The sequence below is a fragment of the Eleutherodactylus coqui genome, chromosome 2, assembly GCF_035609145.1.
Source record: "Eleutherodactylus coqui strain aEleCoq1 chromosome 2, aEleCoq1.hap1, whole genome shotgun sequence".
Taxonomy (NCBI): domain Eukaryota; kingdom Metazoa; phylum Chordata; class Amphibia; order Anura; family Eleutherodactylidae; genus Eleutherodactylus; species Eleutherodactylus coqui.
This window is the reverse complement of record NC_089838.1, coordinates 34,423,231-34,444,119: the sequence shown is the minus strand read 5'-3', so window position 1 is coordinate 34,444,119 and position 20,889 is coordinate 34,423,231. Positions and strand designations below refer to the sequence as shown.

General features: G+C 41.6%; 1 protein-coding gene across 5 annotated transcripts in view; it reads right to left on the bottom strand.

Annotated features, from left to right (window-relative positions):
• Positions 1–20,889, bottom strand: part of PCDH1 (protocadherin 1) — a 188,942-nt gene that overhangs the window by 36,409 nt on the left and 131,644 nt on the right. For all 5 annotated transcript variants that reach the window (XM_066590562.1, XM_066590567.1, XM_066590563.1 and 2 more), the window contains exon 4: positions 11,638–11,857. In XM_066590562.1, the coding sequence (XP_066446659.1) occupies positions 11,638–11,857 (220 nt within the window). The remainder of the gene's footprint in view (positions 1–11,637; positions 11,858–20,889) is intronic.

Sequence of the window (20,889 nt, the reverse complement as noted above, 5' to 3'; positions counted from 1 at the left end):
ACAGCTCTCGGCTTGAAGCACTGGACTAATCGATACTAAACAAATAGATCCTTTGTGTGTTAAAGAGCCTCTGGTTTTCTATCTTTGTTTCCCCTTCTGACACTACATCGAGGCTGAGGGGGTCAAGAGATGCCTGTAGCAGTAAAACCCCAACTTGGTAAGTGCAGGCGGCTTGCATTGCCGATCACAGTCCAATCCACAAAGCACCATGGCAGGAGCCAAGATAGACGTGGACTGCAATGCTGACCTCTAGTAACCCCAATAGACATGGTTTTAAAGGATAGGTCTGATTAAGGAGAAGCAATCATTAGATTTAATTTAGCGCTACTGTGTTTTAATCAGGTTTACCATGTACACAATATTGTTCTCTCTGCTAGGAGGGGACAGATTACATTCCATTCTGGCCAGGGATGGAATAAATGTCTATATATATATATTATACACACACACACATTATATATATATATATATATATATATACACATATACACACATTATATATATATATATATATATATATATATATATATATATATATATATCATTCCTTAATTTAGTCTTGAAAGTTTGTCTTAATTTGTGTAAGATATAATATCAATCATTATGGAATATACATTAGCGTCGTCTACTCTATCAGAACATCAAAAAGGTTCCTCGGAAAAGGAGAGACCTCATAGGCTGCTAGAAACTAAAATCATGCTTTTACGTGGAGTCCTATAGTATGGTGATGGCCCCTGACTCACACTCCTTCCTGCCATTTCTATATTAGAGACTCTGCAGGGAGAAGCCTGCTGCACGGGCTGGTAGACAAGGTGCTGTTTAGTTTTCGGCATCTTAGGTTTTGAGCCATGCATAAAGCACACTCATAAGGGGCAAACACCCCCGAAACAGCTGTCTATGTATGGATTCTGGCTTGGCTTTCAATTCCCAGTCATTGTTGCAAGACTTGTATAAAGAGTCTTAGATTGATTTGCAGGAATGCTGCCTTCCAATAGGTGGCGCTGCAGAGGTATTGTTCCATTTCCATTATTTGCATAAAGCTATAACTGCACAGCTTGATACAGTTTATGTGCTATTACTCATGATGCAAGGGCATCTGGGGGTGGCAAAGGTCTTCAAATATGACACCCACTAGTTGTTCTCCATCAAAATATTCTTAAATCAACAAAAAAAAAAAAACACAAGTATGTTTTATATTACCAATATGGCAACAAAAATATTTATCGGATACTTCTGATCCTTGTCTTTACTGTTACAGTGCTGGTGGTGTTTCAATGGATAAGGCTCAGTGATTAGCACTTTTGCCTTGCAGCGCTGTGGTCTTAGGGTCAAATCTGACCAAGGACAACACCTGCATGGATGTTTTAAAACTTCATGCAGATGTTGTCCTGCGTCAGATTTGAACCTAGGACTCCAATGCTACAAGGCAATAGTGCGAATCACAGAGGCACATCCATTGAAGGATGGCCACCACTACTGGGCTCTTAGACCATGTTCAATACTAGTTTTAGAATGTTTTATGAACTTCCCGTCCGGTTCTAACTAATTCAGACTGAACTCAAATTTGACAAAAAGTGGTGAACCAAGCAAACCAAATTTTTTAAAATACACTTTTTAATGATACCCTATGGAGCCTGTCTACACGTATCCCAGGGGGACTCGCATTGCGCTTTTAACAGGTGTAGTACAGTGTATGATCTTAAGGCCCATTTACAGGCAAAGACAATTTTTTAAATGATTGAAAGATTGACAGATTTAGTGATCGTTTTGCATAAAGTGTTAATGGACACTAATGTCCATTACCACTTTAGCAGCTTCTCCAGGAGCTGTTTGCAGAACTCGGCATGTGGTCTGAACTCTGCACACAACTCCATTGTTCTCGCAGGGGCTGTTGGCTGAATACAATGTAATCTTCGGCAGCCCATGGAGAACACAGCCTGCGGTCCCTGTTATCTACTCTCCGGCTGAACCGTGGATTTTAAGTTCACCTTAAAATCATCATTCAGCTGAAAAGTAAATGTTCAGAGCGTTTAAAAACAACAATTATCGCTCATATGCCAGCGTTTGAATGAAATATGAGCGATAATCATTGCATGTAAATGGGGCTTAAGCCTTGGGGGGTCCTTTGATATAACACAGGACAATAACTACCTTGAGAAATACTGTTCTGCCACAGGATGTCATCATGTGATCACAGGAGTCTCTCCTTAATTTACTTCATATCTTTATTATTGAAATCCCAATCCAAATCTAAAGAATCCTGAACAGCAGACGGGTTGTTGTGACGCCGTCTGATGTTCGGAGGTAAATGGGACTTCAAAACGTGACCCGTAGTCATTTTGTCAGTTGAAACACTGATATATTTGAGTCTATAAATCTCTTCTATTTCCCAGAAGTATTTACTTTCCAAGTAATAAAACAGCAAAATGTAATTGTGAGAAAAGCGAGATGTCTGTATCTCAGGCCTTTTCGAGGAAGGTTCAGTTTAACCTTGGCATATATACAATTGTGCTCTACACAATGTGCTGCAGACACAATAAGCCTTTGTACGGGATTAATTCAGCATCGTAAGGAAGCAGAAGAAAAAAAAGAGGACTTGCAGAGACAATAAAGGGAGAGGAAGATGCTCATACGGGGCCGAGAACAAATGTTTTAGACTTCAGAGGTTGAACGTGATCTCGAAGCTGGACAGTGGTCCTGGCTCGGTCTTCTCCGTTCCTTGAAGTCGTTGCACATCTTTTGTGTGTCACTTGCTCTGTGTGAACAGTGGTTAAATCCTTGTATAATTGGGTTGATGTCCTGGCTAACAAGCGGGTTTCTGCAGCCAGCAACAGATGGATTAGCCGCGGCAAGTCAGGAGAGGTGGTGTGGGGGGGGGGGGGTATAGAGGGTGACGAGTGTAAAGGAGGTGAGGTTAGGGTGTTAACCAGATTTCTGCTGATTCCATAAGCCCAGTGATCTGCTCCAGGCTCACACTTTCACACCCAGCAGTCTGATGCTCATCATCAGTCGCCAGGAACAGGCTGGAGGACATAGAACCACGGCGTTCCTGCACCCAGAAGCCATGCTAACAAAGGCAGAGTCGAGGCTTGCACCTGAAGTCACTAGAGATCTCTCCATTAAGCCGAGAAACAAAACACGAGCAGGGGGAAGGTTTCAGCTAATACCGGTGTGATTCAATTAGCAGCATTTAACGGGAAATGATTAGATGGGATGGCAAGGTAATGCATTTACAGTCAGGGAGGGTGTGCACGTTGGGGAGCTAACAAGGGATAACCTCACATATTGGAGATCCAGCAGACGAAAATGGAATTATACCCCCAAGGGCTGGAAGCTTCTAATTGAATAAGCTTAAAGCAGACAGACCCAGATACATCCGGAGAGGAAAGAGGAGACGGAGGACAAGGGCTGGAGAGGGAGGGAAAGAGTTGTTTCTCATTGTGGAGAACAATAATATTGTATCCTGATATCTGAATTGGGAATGGAGTTCTTGAGTTGGAAAAAAAAAAAAAGTTAGAATTACAATTCTTATAATGGAAGGAAAAAAAATAGATGTGTGCTGTATATACATATGTATGTGTAGGGTCCCAAGGTTCTGGAGAATCGTACCCGAACCTCTTTGATCTTCTGAGAGATGACAGAAATAAAAGGCTTTACTGAATCCGTAGGACGTTTAAGGTGGTGGCACATATAAAAAAATAAATAAAGGACATGACTCATTAAATATTCAGGTGAGGTGTCGTCCTAATTTAAAGGGATTCTCCAATATTACCTATCCTTAGGAGTTTAGGTACTCCTGACCAATATGAAGACCACAGCCCTACTGCGAACATTGAGTCTCCGTTGTTTAATTAACCCGTCCGCACAAGCAGCTGTACCTGGTATTGCAGCCTGTCCCATTTATTTAAATTATGTACACACTTTGGACAAAGTCCTTATTCCTTATACCTTGTAATGATGTAATATATTCTCACCTCTACTAAGGCCTAACAGCAAAGAGAATGGGGAACCCGGCTGCTAATCGTGAACCCATACATTGCATGAGGGAGTTAAGGTGAACAAATATCAAATTTTGACTGTGCAATGTTGCCTTTTCACATCCTTATTTGACCATCTGCTATCCAGTGAAAGGGGCTGTCCAGCTATAAATTACTGATGGCCTGTTCTTAGGATAGGTGATAGTGGAGTGGGTCACCACAACCTCCACCGATTAGCTGTTCAAAGTCAGCAAACTCATGCAATGTGCTTATTTCTGCAGTAAGCAGACAGCTCCATTCTTACAGTAGTGGCCAAGCTTGGTATTGCAGGCCAAAGTTCATATTCATTTCAATGTAAACTTGGCCTGTGATACCAGGCCTTGCCAATGTAGTAAAAATGGAGCTGTCTGCTTCCTACAGAAATTTGCTCAGTGCATGAGTGCACTGACCTCGCAAACAGCTAATCGATAATGGTTCTCTGCGACAGACGTCCGGCGATCTACTATTGAGGGAATGTCCTGAGGATAGCACATTTGTATACAACTGGACAGCCTCTAATATTTATTCACAGGTGATAAGCCTCAAAAGGGCAAAACATCCATAACACATTGGATTGTAGAAGCAATAAAAAAAACATTACTAGATTAGGCAAGGTCCATTAAGTTGGGCCCTTGACACTGGATCATGACAAAAAAAGGGCCTAAAATCCATAAACTCAATAGATGCTACCTACTGCAATATTTGACCTAGCCATTGGAAAGAGACCTTACTGGACCATACCTACCTACTATAGTCCATCAAGCCCCAAGCATCACACAGGGAGTGTACTTTGATAACTATATTGTTTTCTATCTACTCAGTCTATTGCATTTTTTTTTCTTACCCAACAGCAAAGAGACCGGTATCCAAGACGTTGATAGTTTGAATCATTACATCAACCTCTTAGCTCAAGTACCAAAGCAAGTAGAATGTTAATTGGCACCATAATTTTAATTGGATAACATAAGGAAACCTCCACATGCAGATGTGAGATATTACATATTACATGCACACTGCTATTTTAAGAGATGCCTAATAAAAACTGTCAGCACCTGACGGAAATATCTTTCCCATAGCCAAAAAGTGACCATTAAAATGTATAATTTGTGGACTCCTCTATTACGAGGTATAAACCTCAGTCTGTTTATGGATTTTACAACATAGGATTTGCGAGAATTAACATATCAGTTACTTTAATTCATATAATTATGTTCACCACTTCTAGTAAAACCTGATTTGTAACTGAACACCATTTTCCTAAGCTTGGACGAGTCAAAGGAATAGTAAATGTGTGAAGGGTTAGGAAAACATGGAGGATTTCTTTTATAAATGGTGCCACATCTGTCCACGGGTTGTGACTGGTTCCACTAAAGTGAATGGGGATGAGCTGTGTGGTATACACAAACTGGAGAAGTGTGGTACTGTTTTGGAAGTAAGCAGCCATGTTTCTCTAACATCGCATAAAAGCTATAGGAAAAGGACAATTTGTGGCTCATTGTTTATAAGCAATTTAAAAAAAAATTAAGACAAAACGTCCTTTAACCCCTTAAGGACCAAGCTGTTTTGTACCTTAAGGACCAGACACTTTTTAGGGATTTTACCCATGTGGCGGTTTTACTGCTCTTTTCTTTTCTTTAGCTACCAAAACTATTTTTGCTGTGGTTTTTTTTTCTGTAACATATAGGACTATTTTTTTATATCTTTTTCACTGACTTTTTTTTCCGTTTGTTAGTTTTATTGCGGGTAAGAAGCAAAAAAAAAAAATCATTTTTTTTAACATTTATAATTTTTTTTTAAATTATTTTTATATTTACACTAAAATAAAGTATGGGACCGGGTTCCTCTTTTTGTTTCGGATGTTTTGATATATAATATGTATAGTTTTAGTTTATAGGGCGCATACGGCGACGGTTTTTGTTGGCGTCGGCTTTGTGCTATTCTCTTTCTTATGTACGTATTGTTGTTTTATTCTGTTGTTTTGTTTTACTTATGTATGTAATTGTGCTTTCTACTATCTGCGTCCCCCATGACGACCTCTGGGGGACATTCACATATTTTTTTTTGCTTAATTTGACACTTTCCCCCTGTAGCTGGGGCGTCTATAGGAGCCCTAGTTACAGGGGAAAGCAACCCCTGTGGTGACATTAGTCACCTGCAGAGCTGCCAGGGTCTAGTCTGACCCTCCAGCTCTGCAGTAGGAGGGAATTCCAGGAGGTCACATGATGCCCCGAGGCTCCCGTAGTGAAAGTACATGTTACTTTCACTTTCCCCATACAGTGCTCATTGAGCACTGTATATGGGGGAAGGGTTAAAAACCCCTCCTGCCCTCTGCTCCGGGTTATCAGCTGTCACTAACAGCTGATAACCCGTTCCTGCCTCTGACTGATTGCAGAGGGCAGGAGACTTAAAGCACCGCCGTAATTTTACTATCGGCGGTGCTCTAAGCCCAGGACCAGCCGCCGTAAATTTACAGTGGCTGGTCCTAAACAGGTTAATGCAGAACATCCATGGCCAATTTCTCCCTACTTTGTTACTATTACAATAGCTGAAATGTATTACAATGTCTTTTTGTAAAGGTCTTTTTCAATCTTTCAGATTTGCATAAATTTCCCAGAGGAGCATTGCCTTATAAGTCTCCTTACTTAGCTTTTCGGCGTCCCCACACCCCTTCTGGGTGCTATCCTTAGGGGAAGACTATACAATCCCCTGATCCACTCACCCCCTAGTTGTCCTCACACACTTTTTGGGTGCTCTCCATAAGGAGACACAACACCGCTTCTGACTTTCCCATCACATTCGCATCTTTGGGTAAATGTAAAGATTTAATACAAACAAAATGATGCACCTTACACCAACTTGCTGTGTATTAATGCATGCATACTCCCACTCTAAAGTTTGCTTGGAGCCAGGAAACCACTTGCTAATCATGGCACTTTAAAACTGTAAGTGGTATCATTGATCACTACACCAGAGCACATCTGCTTCCACATTATAATATATTATGGGTGCATTGATTGAGTACTGTAGGGGTAGGAATGGGCACTTGCCGTTTACTAGATTTAACACATACAATGTCCAATATAGGCACATTATTATTAATATATATTCTTAAAACCGGGATGGTTTCTAAACCTGCTTGTAACATGATGCAGAATATTTGCAGATGGCAATAAATAGAACTACTTTTTGATCAGATTTGCAGCAAATGTATGTAAGCCATTGATAACAATCACTATATTCAAGGCTAAATCCCACTAATATTTAGGTATAAAGCTAGGATTATGGATGGACCCCTGCATGTTATGCCTGATGCTTCCCATTTATAATTGGGGTGTGCAAGTCCAAAAGGACCCGGCTTAAAAGGATGTTGCTCATTAAGGACAGATAAGTTTGTGTATTACTGTATATGGAGAGCTTTTCCCTCAAATGTAATACATGTCTTATATTAAATGAGCACTAAGACTATAGTAATAACCAGTTGAAATCCAGGCTGCTAGTGAGATGGTATCCTGAGGCATAAGATTAACTATGAGCGCTCGTCTCTTCAAGAAAACAAAAAAAACGTTGCACACAAAGATGTGCCCACCCTTATTGTTCTGCAAATTTCATTAACCTCTACAGTTTTTCTTACACAGAAGTTAAGGAAGGGCACATCTGTCTCATGTGGGGCAGAGTGTTAAGACAGCAGAATGCAGGTCTATGCTCTCGCTCATGATCTGAAGGTTGTAGGTTCAATCCCCGCTTGGTTCAGGTAACTGGCTCAAGGTTGACTCAGCCTTCTATCCTTCTGAAGACCCAGCTTGCTGTAAGGGTAATACATTACCTGAAAGCGCTGTGAAATAACTTGGCTTTATACAAACATCTCCTCCCCCCACCCCAACCCCCTCGTCTATATATTCTATGGATAGAACAAAAGAATCAGGACAAAGGCGTAACTTGAAACTGCTTGAATCATTACAGGACTTCAAATTATAATGCTTCATTTATGGTACTGGTCTCCTTACATGGGTAAGAGAGGCGTGGGCCCAGGTGTGTGCATACCCTCTGCACCCCCTATCCTTTTTAGGTCTAAGCTTCAAGGGCTAAGGCATAATTTGAAGCTTCTTGAATCATTACAGGGCTCTAAACTATAATGCTTCATTTATGGTACTGCTCTCCTTATATTGGTAAGAGAGGTGTGGGCCCTGGTGTGTCCATACCCTCTACACCCCCCTATAGTTACGCCCTGCTTCAAGGGTCTAATGAACCTTCTAAGACGGTGAAGGGATCATCTTGCTTAGATTTCGATGCACTGTGTAATAAGGTTCATTGTGTCCACGAATTAGGGTATGGACACGCCAGGGCCCATGCACCTCTTACCCATATAAGGAGACCAGTACCATAAATGAAGCATTATCGTTTGGAGCCCTGTATGGATTCAAGCAGTTTCAAGTCACGCCTTTTCCCTTAAAGCTTAGACCTAAAAAGGATATTCCAACCCTTTATCCATCCATGTGTAAATACGGTCAATAACCCATCCACGGACATGTCAACGATCTGTCCCTTTAATAAACATTTTTATAGTCCTTTTAAAGTAATTATGTAGCTTTATTTGGTCTGTGTGAAAGGAACATTTCAGGAAAAACTGATCATGTTATGCCTAGTGCGAGACCTGAAAGAAACGGCATGACTCAAAGAGCACCAAAGTAGATGCTATGTACTAGCTCTAGGCCCCGCACTACACATTTCAGTATTAGTTATTCCTGGAGTGTTCCTTTAAGTCTTTGAAATGCATAATATTGTTTGCAGAAGCTTCCGTCATTAACCAGTGAACTACAGCAATGTGAACTGGAGACTTCCAGACTCTCTTGAGCATCAACTCTCAAGAGTGAAAGTCAGTTGGCTATATGTGATTTTCCTGATCTATTCTTCGGTTCTCTCAAGCAAGAACATGAATCAGTTGTGCCAGAGAAGTCTGGATGCTGGTCATTCCCTACCTCCAGGAAGACTAAAAAAAAATTAAATGGGGAGGGGCATCAAGGGGGGCATGGAAATGATTCTAAGCTATATGACCAGATTTATACAAGGCCAGAATCGCCCAATAAAGAAAAAAATGTGTCAATTTTCACAGGTTATGAAATGTCTAAGGATAGTTGACAAGGTTGTCCAGGAATAGAAAGATATGACTGCTTCCTTCCACAGTCACCAGCATACCTGACCATAGATGGCATAGAGCCTTGTAGCCCAATCTCTATTCACATCAATGGAGCTGAATGTCCATGCCAGACACAAACCATGCACTAGTGTGGTGCTGTTTTGAAAGAAAGCAGCCATGTTTTTCCAATCCTGGGCAACCCCTTCAAGTTTGCAATTTCCTATTAAGATTTTGTTCAACTCTACAAATTGACATTCATTGCTAATGCGTAAATCTAGAAAAGAGACCAGACAACAAGAAACCTAACACGACTTCGCTACATACCCCTCATTGCCATGCACAAAAATCTGAAGTATTTGAAGAATACAGGGGAATACAAATGCTAACACCCACTTATAAGGGGTCGCGGATAATTGGAATCCTTGTTTTTCCATCCGCAGCATTTTCTATAAAATCGCGGTTTGAAGTTTGTGCCTATTAGTTATACTGCATTTTGGAAAAAACAGCCAGTGCAGCTACTCTGGATACATTTTCCATGAAGACACGGGCAATACTAGAAGGGTCAGGTCACCATACAGCGTGCCATATATTAACTATAAAATTCACCATCTCCAAATTGTCCATCGCTACTTCCTTGGTATAATTTTTCCAAAACCACAATTTTATGGAGATCTACAGTGTAGAGACTGAATGTTCTATTTCAGAGATCATCAAATAAGGTTTGTTAATAGAGATGAGCGAGCATACTCGATAAGGCAAACTACTCGAGCAAGTAGTGCCTTAGTCGAGTACCTGCCCGCTCGTCTCTAAAAATTTGGGTGCCGGCAGGGGGCGGGGAGCGGCAGGGGGAGAGCGGGGAGGAACGGAGGAGAGATCTCTGTCTCTCCCTCCTGTTTCCCCCTGCTCACCGCCGCAACTCAACTGTCACCCGCGCCGGCAGCCGAATCTTTAGAGACGAGCGGGCAGGTACTTGAGCGGGTGACAGTTGAGTTGCGGTGGTGAGCAGGGGGGAGCGGGAGGGAGAAGCAGAGATCTCCCCTCCGTTCCTCCCCACTCTCCCTCGCCGCTCCCCGCCCCCTGCCGGCACCTGAATCTTTAGAGACGAGCGGGCAGGTCCTCGCATAAGGCACTACTCGCTCGAGTAGTTAGCCTTAGCGAGTATGCTCGCTCATCTCTATTTGTTACCATCAATTAGATGTGTGTATATGGAGGAAGAAGGAGGAGGCTGCATTAGGGAGAGCTTCTATGTATGGCAGATGTGTAAAGCATGGAAAATAGGTTAGATTTAGTCATTGACTTTACTAGCCAGGTACAGTAACATTTGTAGAACGCAAACTGTGTAAGAGAATATAATAGTATCCATCAGACCCGATAATCTGATCTACTAGAAAATGTTCTGATCTAATCCATGTTTTTACTACATTTGCCATCTATATTCGTTCAATAAGATGCCATTATAGTGACCAAGAGACTCATTATTTTGTTGGGAAACAAAAAACTGTATAAATGGAGGAAAGCTTAGATCATCTTGATAAGGTATTATACGTATTACATAAGTTATATTTCTATAGATTATGTGTGCGCTATTTTATGAATTGAAGACAGCCTGCATTTTCTCACTGATTAACCCAAGGCACTAACCAAGTACAGGCCTTGTCGATTAGAATCAGTCGTATGGGGAGGTTGAAGACCAGGAAAATTTTCTTATCATAGCTTGTCGTTACTAGAGGCCTGGTAACTAGAGATGAGCGAGTATACTCGCTAAGGCACATTATTCGAGCGAGTAGTGCCTTAGCCGAGTATCTCCCCGCTCGTCTCTAAAGATTCGGGGGCCGGCGGGGAGCGGCGGCGGAGAGCAGGGAGGAACGGAGGGGAGATCTCTCTCTCTGTCTCTTTTCCCCCCGTAATTCGCCGTCACCCACACTGGCAACGGAATCTTTAGAGACGAGCGGGAAGATACTCGGCTAAGGCACTACTCGCTCGAGTAATGTGCCTTAGCGAGTATACTCGCTCATCTCTACTGGTAACTAAAAACACAGCCACTATGACTTTAAACACCAAGAACGATCTAAGGTCTAACTTATAGACCAAGCCAAACATGTATAGACTGGCAATTATACAGTGGTTATAAGCCAGAAGCCCCCCCCCAAAAAATAGATGGATATTGAAAATACTAGATGATAAAAAAGGCTCTACCCATGTACTATATACTAGTGTAAAAGGACTAAATTGATTAATTGTTCACATGTGGACTCTCCCATGCCCAGTGACATTTCTACCTGCATGAAAATGTCTTAGAACTATTACTTTTAAGATTCATTTCAGTCCCCCAGCAAAAGTAGTATACGGTTTCTATATACTTGACCTAAAGTATTGGTACTACAAATGTGGAAAGACGTAACAAACACTGCCAGAAAGCATGATGTCTGGTGATGGGGCAACACTAAACGATATGACTTGGATCTTCCTTGTGAATTGTTCTCTTACCAGTTTCAGGATGTTCCATCTCACCGATGCTACCATCAGGGGTGGTTCGCTCATAGTGGTCTTCTGGGAGAGCCAAAGGCCCTATCCTTGGTCCAGAAGATGACTTGCTGCTTGGAGTCTCCGACTCCTCTAGGCCGCTGTCATAGTAGCTGTGCTGAGAAGGATCCTGGATGTCAGGTGCCTGATTGGATGTGGAAAACGTCACGCGACGATGAGGTAACTAGGGAAGACAAAGGGATGATTCCGTTACAACTTAGAGTTCATTAAGATGCATAGGGAGTAAGCGAAAACAAGAACTCAAGTATGAAATATACAAATGAGTAATTTTAGTATTGAATGTCTTCTAGATAAGCCCAGTGTGGACTTGAACTTATTTAGTCTGGCCCATTCTTTTAAACATTCATTAAAGTGAAAATGGACTATGGTAACCTTGTCAATTAGGGGTGCGTTTGAGGTTGTGCCAAGTTTTCGGCTTATCCTCTATCCCATGGATTGGTAAGAAGTGTGTAATGGGTGGGGTCCAGGCAGCTCGATTCCCATGGATCACAAGAATGAGGCTCCTGTGTTGCTCCATCTGAATGAAGCAGAACTTCTGCATGTGCACTGCGGCTCCATTGATCTGTATGGGAATGGCAGAGATAGACTAGCACTGAACACGGCCATCTGTGGCGGTCCTGTAGAGATCAATAGAGTGGCAGCTCAGGCCTTGCTCCATTCATACAAGGAAAAAACAGGACCCTCATTCTCATGATCTTTGCAGGAGTCTCAGTATTTCAACCCCTAGTGATCAGACACTAATCCCCCCTGCGGAGAGGGGGTGAAGTGAAAACATTACACAACCCATTCAAGCACTATATGAAACCATTACTATGGCACTGTATGAAAACAACAAGAAAAAGAAAGCAGGCTCTGCAAGCATTGTTTCCGAAGGGGCCACCAATGACCTTGATCTGGTCTTAAACACGTATCTATTTACTTAAAGGACTTCCACCTCAAAACTCAGTCAGATTTAATAGAAGAAATAGCCGTGCCGTTCTTCCTATCATGATGGACAATCATTGTAAGTCAATGAATTCTGTTGATGGTCATTGGTATTGGTCATATGGTTAGAAATAGTAGCTACAATGCAAATGTGAACAAAGTGTAATTAGGATAGAAGTACTACACTGATTTAGTACAGTTTAATTTGACACTTAAATTATTAATTTAAAGTGCTTTTAAATGGAACTATTTTTTGAAAGATAATGAAGGAAAGTAAACGATAATCGGCCTAAACGAGAAGCAAGAACAAAAATCATGATCATTGGCTCGTTTACTTCTCGTTCAGGTTAAACAGCGATCATTCAGTCACTCATTCACTTATACAGCGAAAGTAAAAGACTGACCGATTCCTCGTTTGAACTAGCCAGTAATGTATCTGCCTGTATAAACATGAGCCAACGATAAACCGGCTCGTCTAAAAAGGACCGTAAACTGTTGCACACTAGCCTGTTCATCACCTTTTCAAAGGATTTTGTTGCGTTAGGCCTCATGTCCACGGGGAAAATCAGGCCCGCTACGGATTCTCCATGGAGAATCCATAGCAGGTCCCTCCTGCCCCGCGGACATGAGGCATAAAATAAGAATAACTCACCTGCTGCGGACGATGCAGGTCTTCCCTTCTTCGCGGTCGGATCTTCTTTTTCGGCCCGGCAGATGTGCTCAGCACGCCGGCTGCGTGCCGTGCGTATGCGCCAGGCACATCCGCCGGGCCGAAGAAAAAAGATCCTGCTGTGAAGGACGGAAGACCTGCATTGCCCGGAGCAGGTGAGTTTAATTCAGGCGCGGGTCTCCTGCGGATCCGGACGGCTTCCATAGGCTTCAATAGAAGCCGTCCCTGCGGGAGCCCCGCACCTAAATGGAGCATGTCCATTTTTTTTCATGCTCCAGAAATTTTTTTATTCACTTTTATTGACCATCCGCAGGTATTTATCTACCCGCGGGTGGTCAATGCATCCTTACGGGACACGGATCCGCGTGCGGGTGATCCGCTGAGGATTTTAATTCTTCTTTTCCCCGTGGACATGAGGCCTTAAGATAACGGTTGCAACAAGTTATCGGCATTGGGTTAAATTTTGCTATATCTGTATAGATTTTCATTTAGATTTCCTCTTCCGTTATTGGAATGAACAATTATACGATCCCCTTTACATAGCAATATATGAAAATATGTACATTTCAGAAAATGTAGAGACATGAAATTCCAAAGCAGCTGATAAGTCGCCCGCTCTGGCTCTGGGGATATTTCTTAACCGCTTCCTCAAAAAAAATGCAAACACTCTGTTAAAGTCACGTAAAGCACATTGACAACCTCTGCTGGCCTCGCTGCTAGCGCCGCGCTCCATTTCGATTCTGAAAACACGCATGACATCAATAACACTTTTGAGATTATAGTGAAATCCTAGTCCCCTGAAGTTCCTGTATTCGAGTGCCCACAACATCCGGGCATTGGCCATTTGTCTCTGGCGAAGATGATACCTGTATTAAGTAACAGATGTTTATGGATATTCACAGATGCCTGCTTCCACAATGGTACGGACGCTTTCTCCAGTTGACTGCCTTGTGTTTACAGATAAAAGCTTTCAAGACATAAGTGTTTCTGCAAGCCTGGATATTATAAACATCAGTTAGCCAATAAAAGGTCAACGTGCAGCGTTCGGAGGAAGAAAAAAAATATATATGTGTCTTGTCATTGAGGATTTTTCCATTGCAGTCAAATATTACCGGCGCAAAGCAGGCAGATTATAAAAAGCAGCAAGAGGAGGGTGGATGACGAGAGCCTGGTTCCCTCACCACCAAAGGGTTAACTTAACCGAACAGCAGTCAAAATAACTGGAATTAAAAACCTACTATTTTTTTTCCCTGGTCAAGTTGGTTTAGGCATTAGAAAATAATCGGCACTCACTTATTTGGCAACTTAGGCAATAAAAGGATTGCCTACAACCAATAGAAATCTGCTCTATCGGTTGGAACAGATCAGATCGGCAATAAAAGGAGTTTTCTCATAAATCGTTCTTGTGATATCCATTCTCTGCCTCCATATTATATACACTAAGAAGGTATGAGCATATCAGTGAAACTATTTGAAACAGGCAACATTAAATAGGCTTAAACTTGTGACAACCTTGGTACACCGCCCTATTACTATTACAGAAAACACCATAATGTAGGACAATCATGTTAGTAGACAATGCGTCATCACAAGAATGTCTGGGTCTCAGTATGTGATTGCCGGTGACACGAGGAGCTGATAACCTGGTGTTAAATCACCAAGTGTCAATAGGTGTATGCATGTGTAGAGGGTTACGCATCTCTAAAATCAATAGAGACACGTGTAGCATAGATAAGTTCAAGTCTAATTCAGCAACTAAAGACACCAGAACTAAATCTATAACTAAAAAACGCAAAAGGGGGGTGATTTAGCGCAATGTATTCAATGGAAGTATATTTCCGTAAATTGGGATTCTAGAAAATCATGTTTTGCCCAATCAAGCCAAGATTACTGAAGCATTCTGTGTGTCTCAAATGCAACACACTTTTCAATTGCAGAAATGGATTCAAGTAATGGAATGATTTTTGCTGTAAAAGGAACTAAAATTCTTCCATGGAGTTGTGCCCCATAATGGAGCCAAGGCTAACCAAAGAAAGTGATGGCAAATTGCTAGGATAGATCACTTTCTAATTGTGAGGGTCCAATTCCCAGAATGCCCAGTACATCTTAGGATATGCCTGTGACCCATTACCAGTGGCCATTATGGTCACCCTTTGTTGGGAGCTGTAGAACACTCCATTATATTGAATTAAGAGGCGTTATCGGGCCTGCCCAAATTTTGTGAAGCTGTTTCAGTGTTATTAAAACAAAAAAGTCATATGTGCCTACCTGATCCCTCACTACTCCACTTTCTGTAGCAGGAATGTCCCCAACAACAGAGACATGTAACCATGGTCGCCAATCACTGACGCACTTCAGCCAGTAATTAGCTGCAGCAGTCAGACGTCCCTACGTCATCACTGTTGCTGAAAAAGCAGTGGAAGACCAGGCACCGGTAAAATGGGACCTCAAGGGGAGTGCGAAAGTATGGCTTTCTTTTATGTTTTTCCAACATGCATTACTGAGCTGATTTCAAAAAACTGTGTGCCGGGGTGGTAAGCCCCATTTAAGCTGGTTGGCAGTTTTAGGTAGGGGGCAAACAAGATCTGTGGGGTTCCTGGGTATCAGACCCAGAATGATTGGAATGTTTTGGCATATTCCAGAAATAGGCAACAGAATTTTGTAATGGGAATATCCATTTAACATGCCATTCATTTGCTGATCTTGCGACACAAACCCTTTGCTCCCACTTTTAGTCCTACCATGCACAACTAAAGCTTTAATACTCACCACCATCTTACAAAACTAGACTTCACATGACTTTCAGAATTGGCAATTTATAAAAGCTACTCAACTCCATTGATTAAAATCAATCACTCGACCAGACAGGGATTAACATGACTGGATCAATCTAATTGCATTTAAACTATTGGAGGCGGATTGACAGATATGAGATGTCAACATATGTTATGTAAACGCTCTTTCTAGAAGATGCTAAGAGCATAAGAACAACTTCATATCACTTTAGTATTCGTTTACCCCCCTTTCCACCCCCAGGCAATTTAGATGGATTTCACAAAAATATTTAATGAGTAGGGTATGAGTGTAAGGATTCTCTTTAGAGATGCATGGTCTTGAATTTCCTAGAGAGATTCTCTTCAAGCTTAAAGAGTTCTTGTAGAGGATCTATGGAGTAACAATTTTCAAATTTATTTCAAAACTCTCCGAGGACCCCTGACAAGATTGGATGTGAGCAAGAAAAACAAGATCAAGGCAGACAACCCAGGAGGAACAGTACAACAGTATACCGCCTCAAGGAAACCACTATTTAAGGAAATTGCCTTTTTTAACAATGCGAAGATAAGATAAATTGCTCAGCACTAGAGACAGGAAACCGGCCCAAAGTTCTTCATGTTACTGTATCTATGGCAGATGAAACTGTATTAATTCACCTGACGAATGCAGGCAAAGAAATACTTCTAAGGAGTGCCATAGCAACACACATGCAGTTTTGAAAAATTCTTCCAAAACCATTAAAACCCCCCTCCCAAAAATAGTCTATTTTGACACACAGTATGTTATATCCCGGTGCTTCATGAATTTAATGGGACCTCTCATCAAATCAATCTATTTTTCAATTGAAGATTAGATGACAAACAGTTGACCACCACAGGATCCCTATCTGAAAATGCCATCAACAGGCTGATACTACTGGAAGGCTTTGGGTGACCATACATGCAGGTCATTTTAGAAATGAAAGGATGGGTCAAGTGTGCCAAAGCAAGAGCCACACTCAGAGTGGCTTTTTACTCTTGGCTACTAGATGGAGGATCCGATTTGGACAGATGCTGTCTATAATGTCTACATGCCCTAGTAAGACATTCGGAAAGTAGTTTTTCTGGTGGGACAACCTGTGTAATGATTATTTTGGTCCTGTTGTGTATAGGTTTACAATTGAATACTCATTGAGAAAAAAGGTAATCTCTTCTTAATATCTTTTTAGGACATCTGGACATTAGAAATTAGGGCCCAATCTAGGACACCTCAATGAGTCAGAACTCAAGGTGGTCATTTGGAACTCTACTCTGAATGAGCACCATATAACATTACTAAAGGGGGATCTCAAAATCCAGGGAAATCTCAAAGTACTGGGTAAGGTACAGTCCCCTGGTGCAAGCAGAGTCATGACCGACTCCTAGGGTGACGTCCCAACATGACATTTTCTTGGCAGACTTTTTGTGGGGTGCTTTGCCATGCCTTCCCCAGTCATCTTTTACCCCCCACCAAGCTGGGTACTAAATTTTACCGACCTCAGAAGGATGGAAGGCTGAGTCAACCTCGAGTCGGCTACCTGAACCGTGCAGGATTGAACCCACAACCTTCAGGTCGTGAGCAAGAACTTAGGACTGCATTTCGGCTGCTCCAACACTCTGCACCACACAAGGCTCAACAAAATGTTATCCTAAATATAATTAACCTGATAACAGTTTCCAGACTAAGGGAGACACACACTTGTGATATCCCTCATATGTACAAGCAGGGAACCATTAGGATATAACTTATGTTGGGACACTGAAAATGCAATTTCCATCGGCAAATCACCAGTCCATAATATTTCACAGACACAATATATCTTTGCAAAATATGCCTTTCGAAAATATTTCCCTTTGATTAAAAGAATGTCCAAAATGCTGCATCTTTTCCGATGACAAGATTTATGTGCAGCTATTTTTCAAGTAGCACATTTGGATTAATATAAGTAAGCCTGCAAAGAGGTGAATCCACAAGTAAATTAACTCTGTTCATTGAGGTGGAACATTGAAGGAATATTTTCTATACTTACTGTAAACTCCTCTCCGAGATGCAGCTGCGGAATGCAAAATTATATTAACTATATTAATTTGTTTCTTTCTAAGCAACTCGGCTTTTCACTTTGATAGTCTATATTTACTAATCAGTTTACTTCCACCACATTGGGCAAAAATTAGATTACAAAGGTTGACGTTGCATGGCGATCGGTGGATTGATACATTATGTCAGATGCAGGCATTTATCACAAAAAGGTTAAAACAGGGGGGAAAAAGGGGAAATAAAGTTTGATTAACTGTGTATAATCCAATTTCCCCCAAGAGTACCTAAACAGCAGTAATACAAAGTATGGAACTAAGTTACGGCATGGTTCTACAGTAGACCAACAGAAGAGTCAAACTAGATCTCGGAATGGTAGCCTACAAAGTCACTTTAGGTGAAGCCCACACTGAGATAGTATTGCGTGATGGGAAATTACTTTCTCCAGTTCAGTGATCCTGAGTTACGGGTCAATCACTCGTTAAACATTGGTCATTTTGGTTTTGTCATCCATTAACAAAAGAGCACAAGTTCTCACACATTCCTAATAACTGGACTTTTGACCAAAGTTTTTAGAGAGATCCCCGGCATTGATATGTAAAAATAATAGAGTCACTTTCACTATTGTCAGCTCCTGTGAAAGCTTTGTGAACCCTGGAAACAACTATATGTGCAACTTGTAAAACATTAGGCATATGCAAAAGCACGAATATAAAAAAAAAAGTTCCTTAAAAAGGGGTTGTACCACTTCTAGCTGTTTTGCTGCAGGAAGCATACAGCTCCATACGTTGTGCAGTGGCCCAAGTTAGCACTGCAGGCTGAGTCCTATTGAAGTGAATGAGACTCAGACTGCAGTACCAACCTGGGCCACTGCACAATGTACAGAGCTGTATGCTTTCTGCAACAAAAAACAGCTAGAAGAAGTGGGAAAACCCCTTTAACAGGTTCTCCTAGAGAAAATCTACCAGTGGTGGATAAATGAAAAATTGAGCTGTTGATGTGGACCATAACCCATGATTACCACCTTAACATGTGGATTTTTGAAAATGAACAAGTCAGACAACAGTTAATAGGGCTGCCAACTGAAGAACCATGACAATATGTTCCATTGATCACTTCTTCGTATTTTCTTGCATGCGTGGAGATACTATCAGGTCAGTAAACCACCAGCCCAGGAAATATTAACGAACAGCGGGAGCCCATAAAATAGGGTTTATTTGCATCCCCTGGGCACTCTTGTAAATAGAATTAACTCTAATACCCCTGATCATCATTAGGGTAATTTGTATTAAGGTGTCTTAACTAATTAAAGCACAGAGTGCGTCCTATAACCAATTGGGGCACAGAGGTGGTCACTTATTAGGTGAGACTAGATGAGGGAATACTGAAAAGTTAAGGCTTGCAGCATGAGGATGTGGAGTGTGTGCAAAGCTGAACAAAAAAATCTTAATGGGCCCAGACAAAACACATTTAGTGGATATGCTGCGGATGTTCCTCAACACACTAATCAGCAGCAAATTCCACACTATTTGGTTATGGTACCAATTCGCGCAGTTCAAGGGGTTAAATCTGCTGCAGGTCTACACCAAATGGTTATTAGCGTGATTGCGCATTTAAGATTTTACCAGGGAATATTCTACCGAGGTGGAAGAGGCATTGTGTGTAAGAAGGGGCCAAAGTGGTGTGAACAGCCCCAAGCCCATGATCCTCTTAACCCCTTCAGTGGCAGGTTTTATTATTACCATATTATGGCAGGGAAATCTCCGGGGCTTGCTCCGCTTAGTATGTAGTAAAAACCCCGGAAGATTTCAGATGACAGCACAGTGCTCTGCACATTTCAGCACTAGAGCTGTCCACGGAAATCTTCCTTGGTTTAACTGCATGGTCAGTGCAGCAAGCCCTGGAGATTTTCCGGGCGTGCCACTAAAGTGGTTAATCCACCACTGGCTAATACTATTGAGACCCTCAGAAATCCGGGGCCATGAAGTTTTCAAAATTATCAAATTATACATTTATCGTCTACATAAAGGTTTAGACCGGTTTCTCTGGATCTTTTCTAGATCAGGTCAATAAGAGAAAGACAATGCTGCTATTGAAAAATATATTCTGTAGCTACATTTTAAGGATCAAGGACATGCGGGCCTCACTGGGTCCTTCACTGGTCGGAAGGAGAGCCTGGATTGATATATATTCAAAGAAGCAGACAACACCAAGGGTCCAACTGGGTCAACTTAGTCTTAACACAGTACTAAGCGCATGAACGAAGAAAATCCTACGATTGATGTATTTCATAGACACAATGTATTTGTCTACAAAATATTGAATTTGTATCCGCAAATGGACTGGAGAAACGCTAGAGTTTATTGAGAAGCAAGACATGAGCGAGTAACCAGTAGATTTAAAATTGTATCTATCAGATTTTCCTCCAGGAGGAGATAGATGAATTTCCATTTGTCAATGTCATTATCAGTATCAGTCATAAAAGAGTAGTGTGAGGAACAGAAAAACCCGCTATGTTTTCTTCATTACACGCTGCTTTGTTAATCATCTGCGAAGTTGTCGTGATCAGGGCTGAGATATTATGCAGTTGCTAGAAAATTCACTCATAAGTGACTATGTGCATCAATTTTTATTTGAGGGCTCCTGGGGGCTTTGATGATAAAGTATGTGATCAGGATGAAAATGGCAAAGTCAGGGCAATTTGTTCAGAGAGATTTATTGGACCAAGTATGTGAAACCACACTTTAAATCCATTCCCTGCCACAGGGACCTGC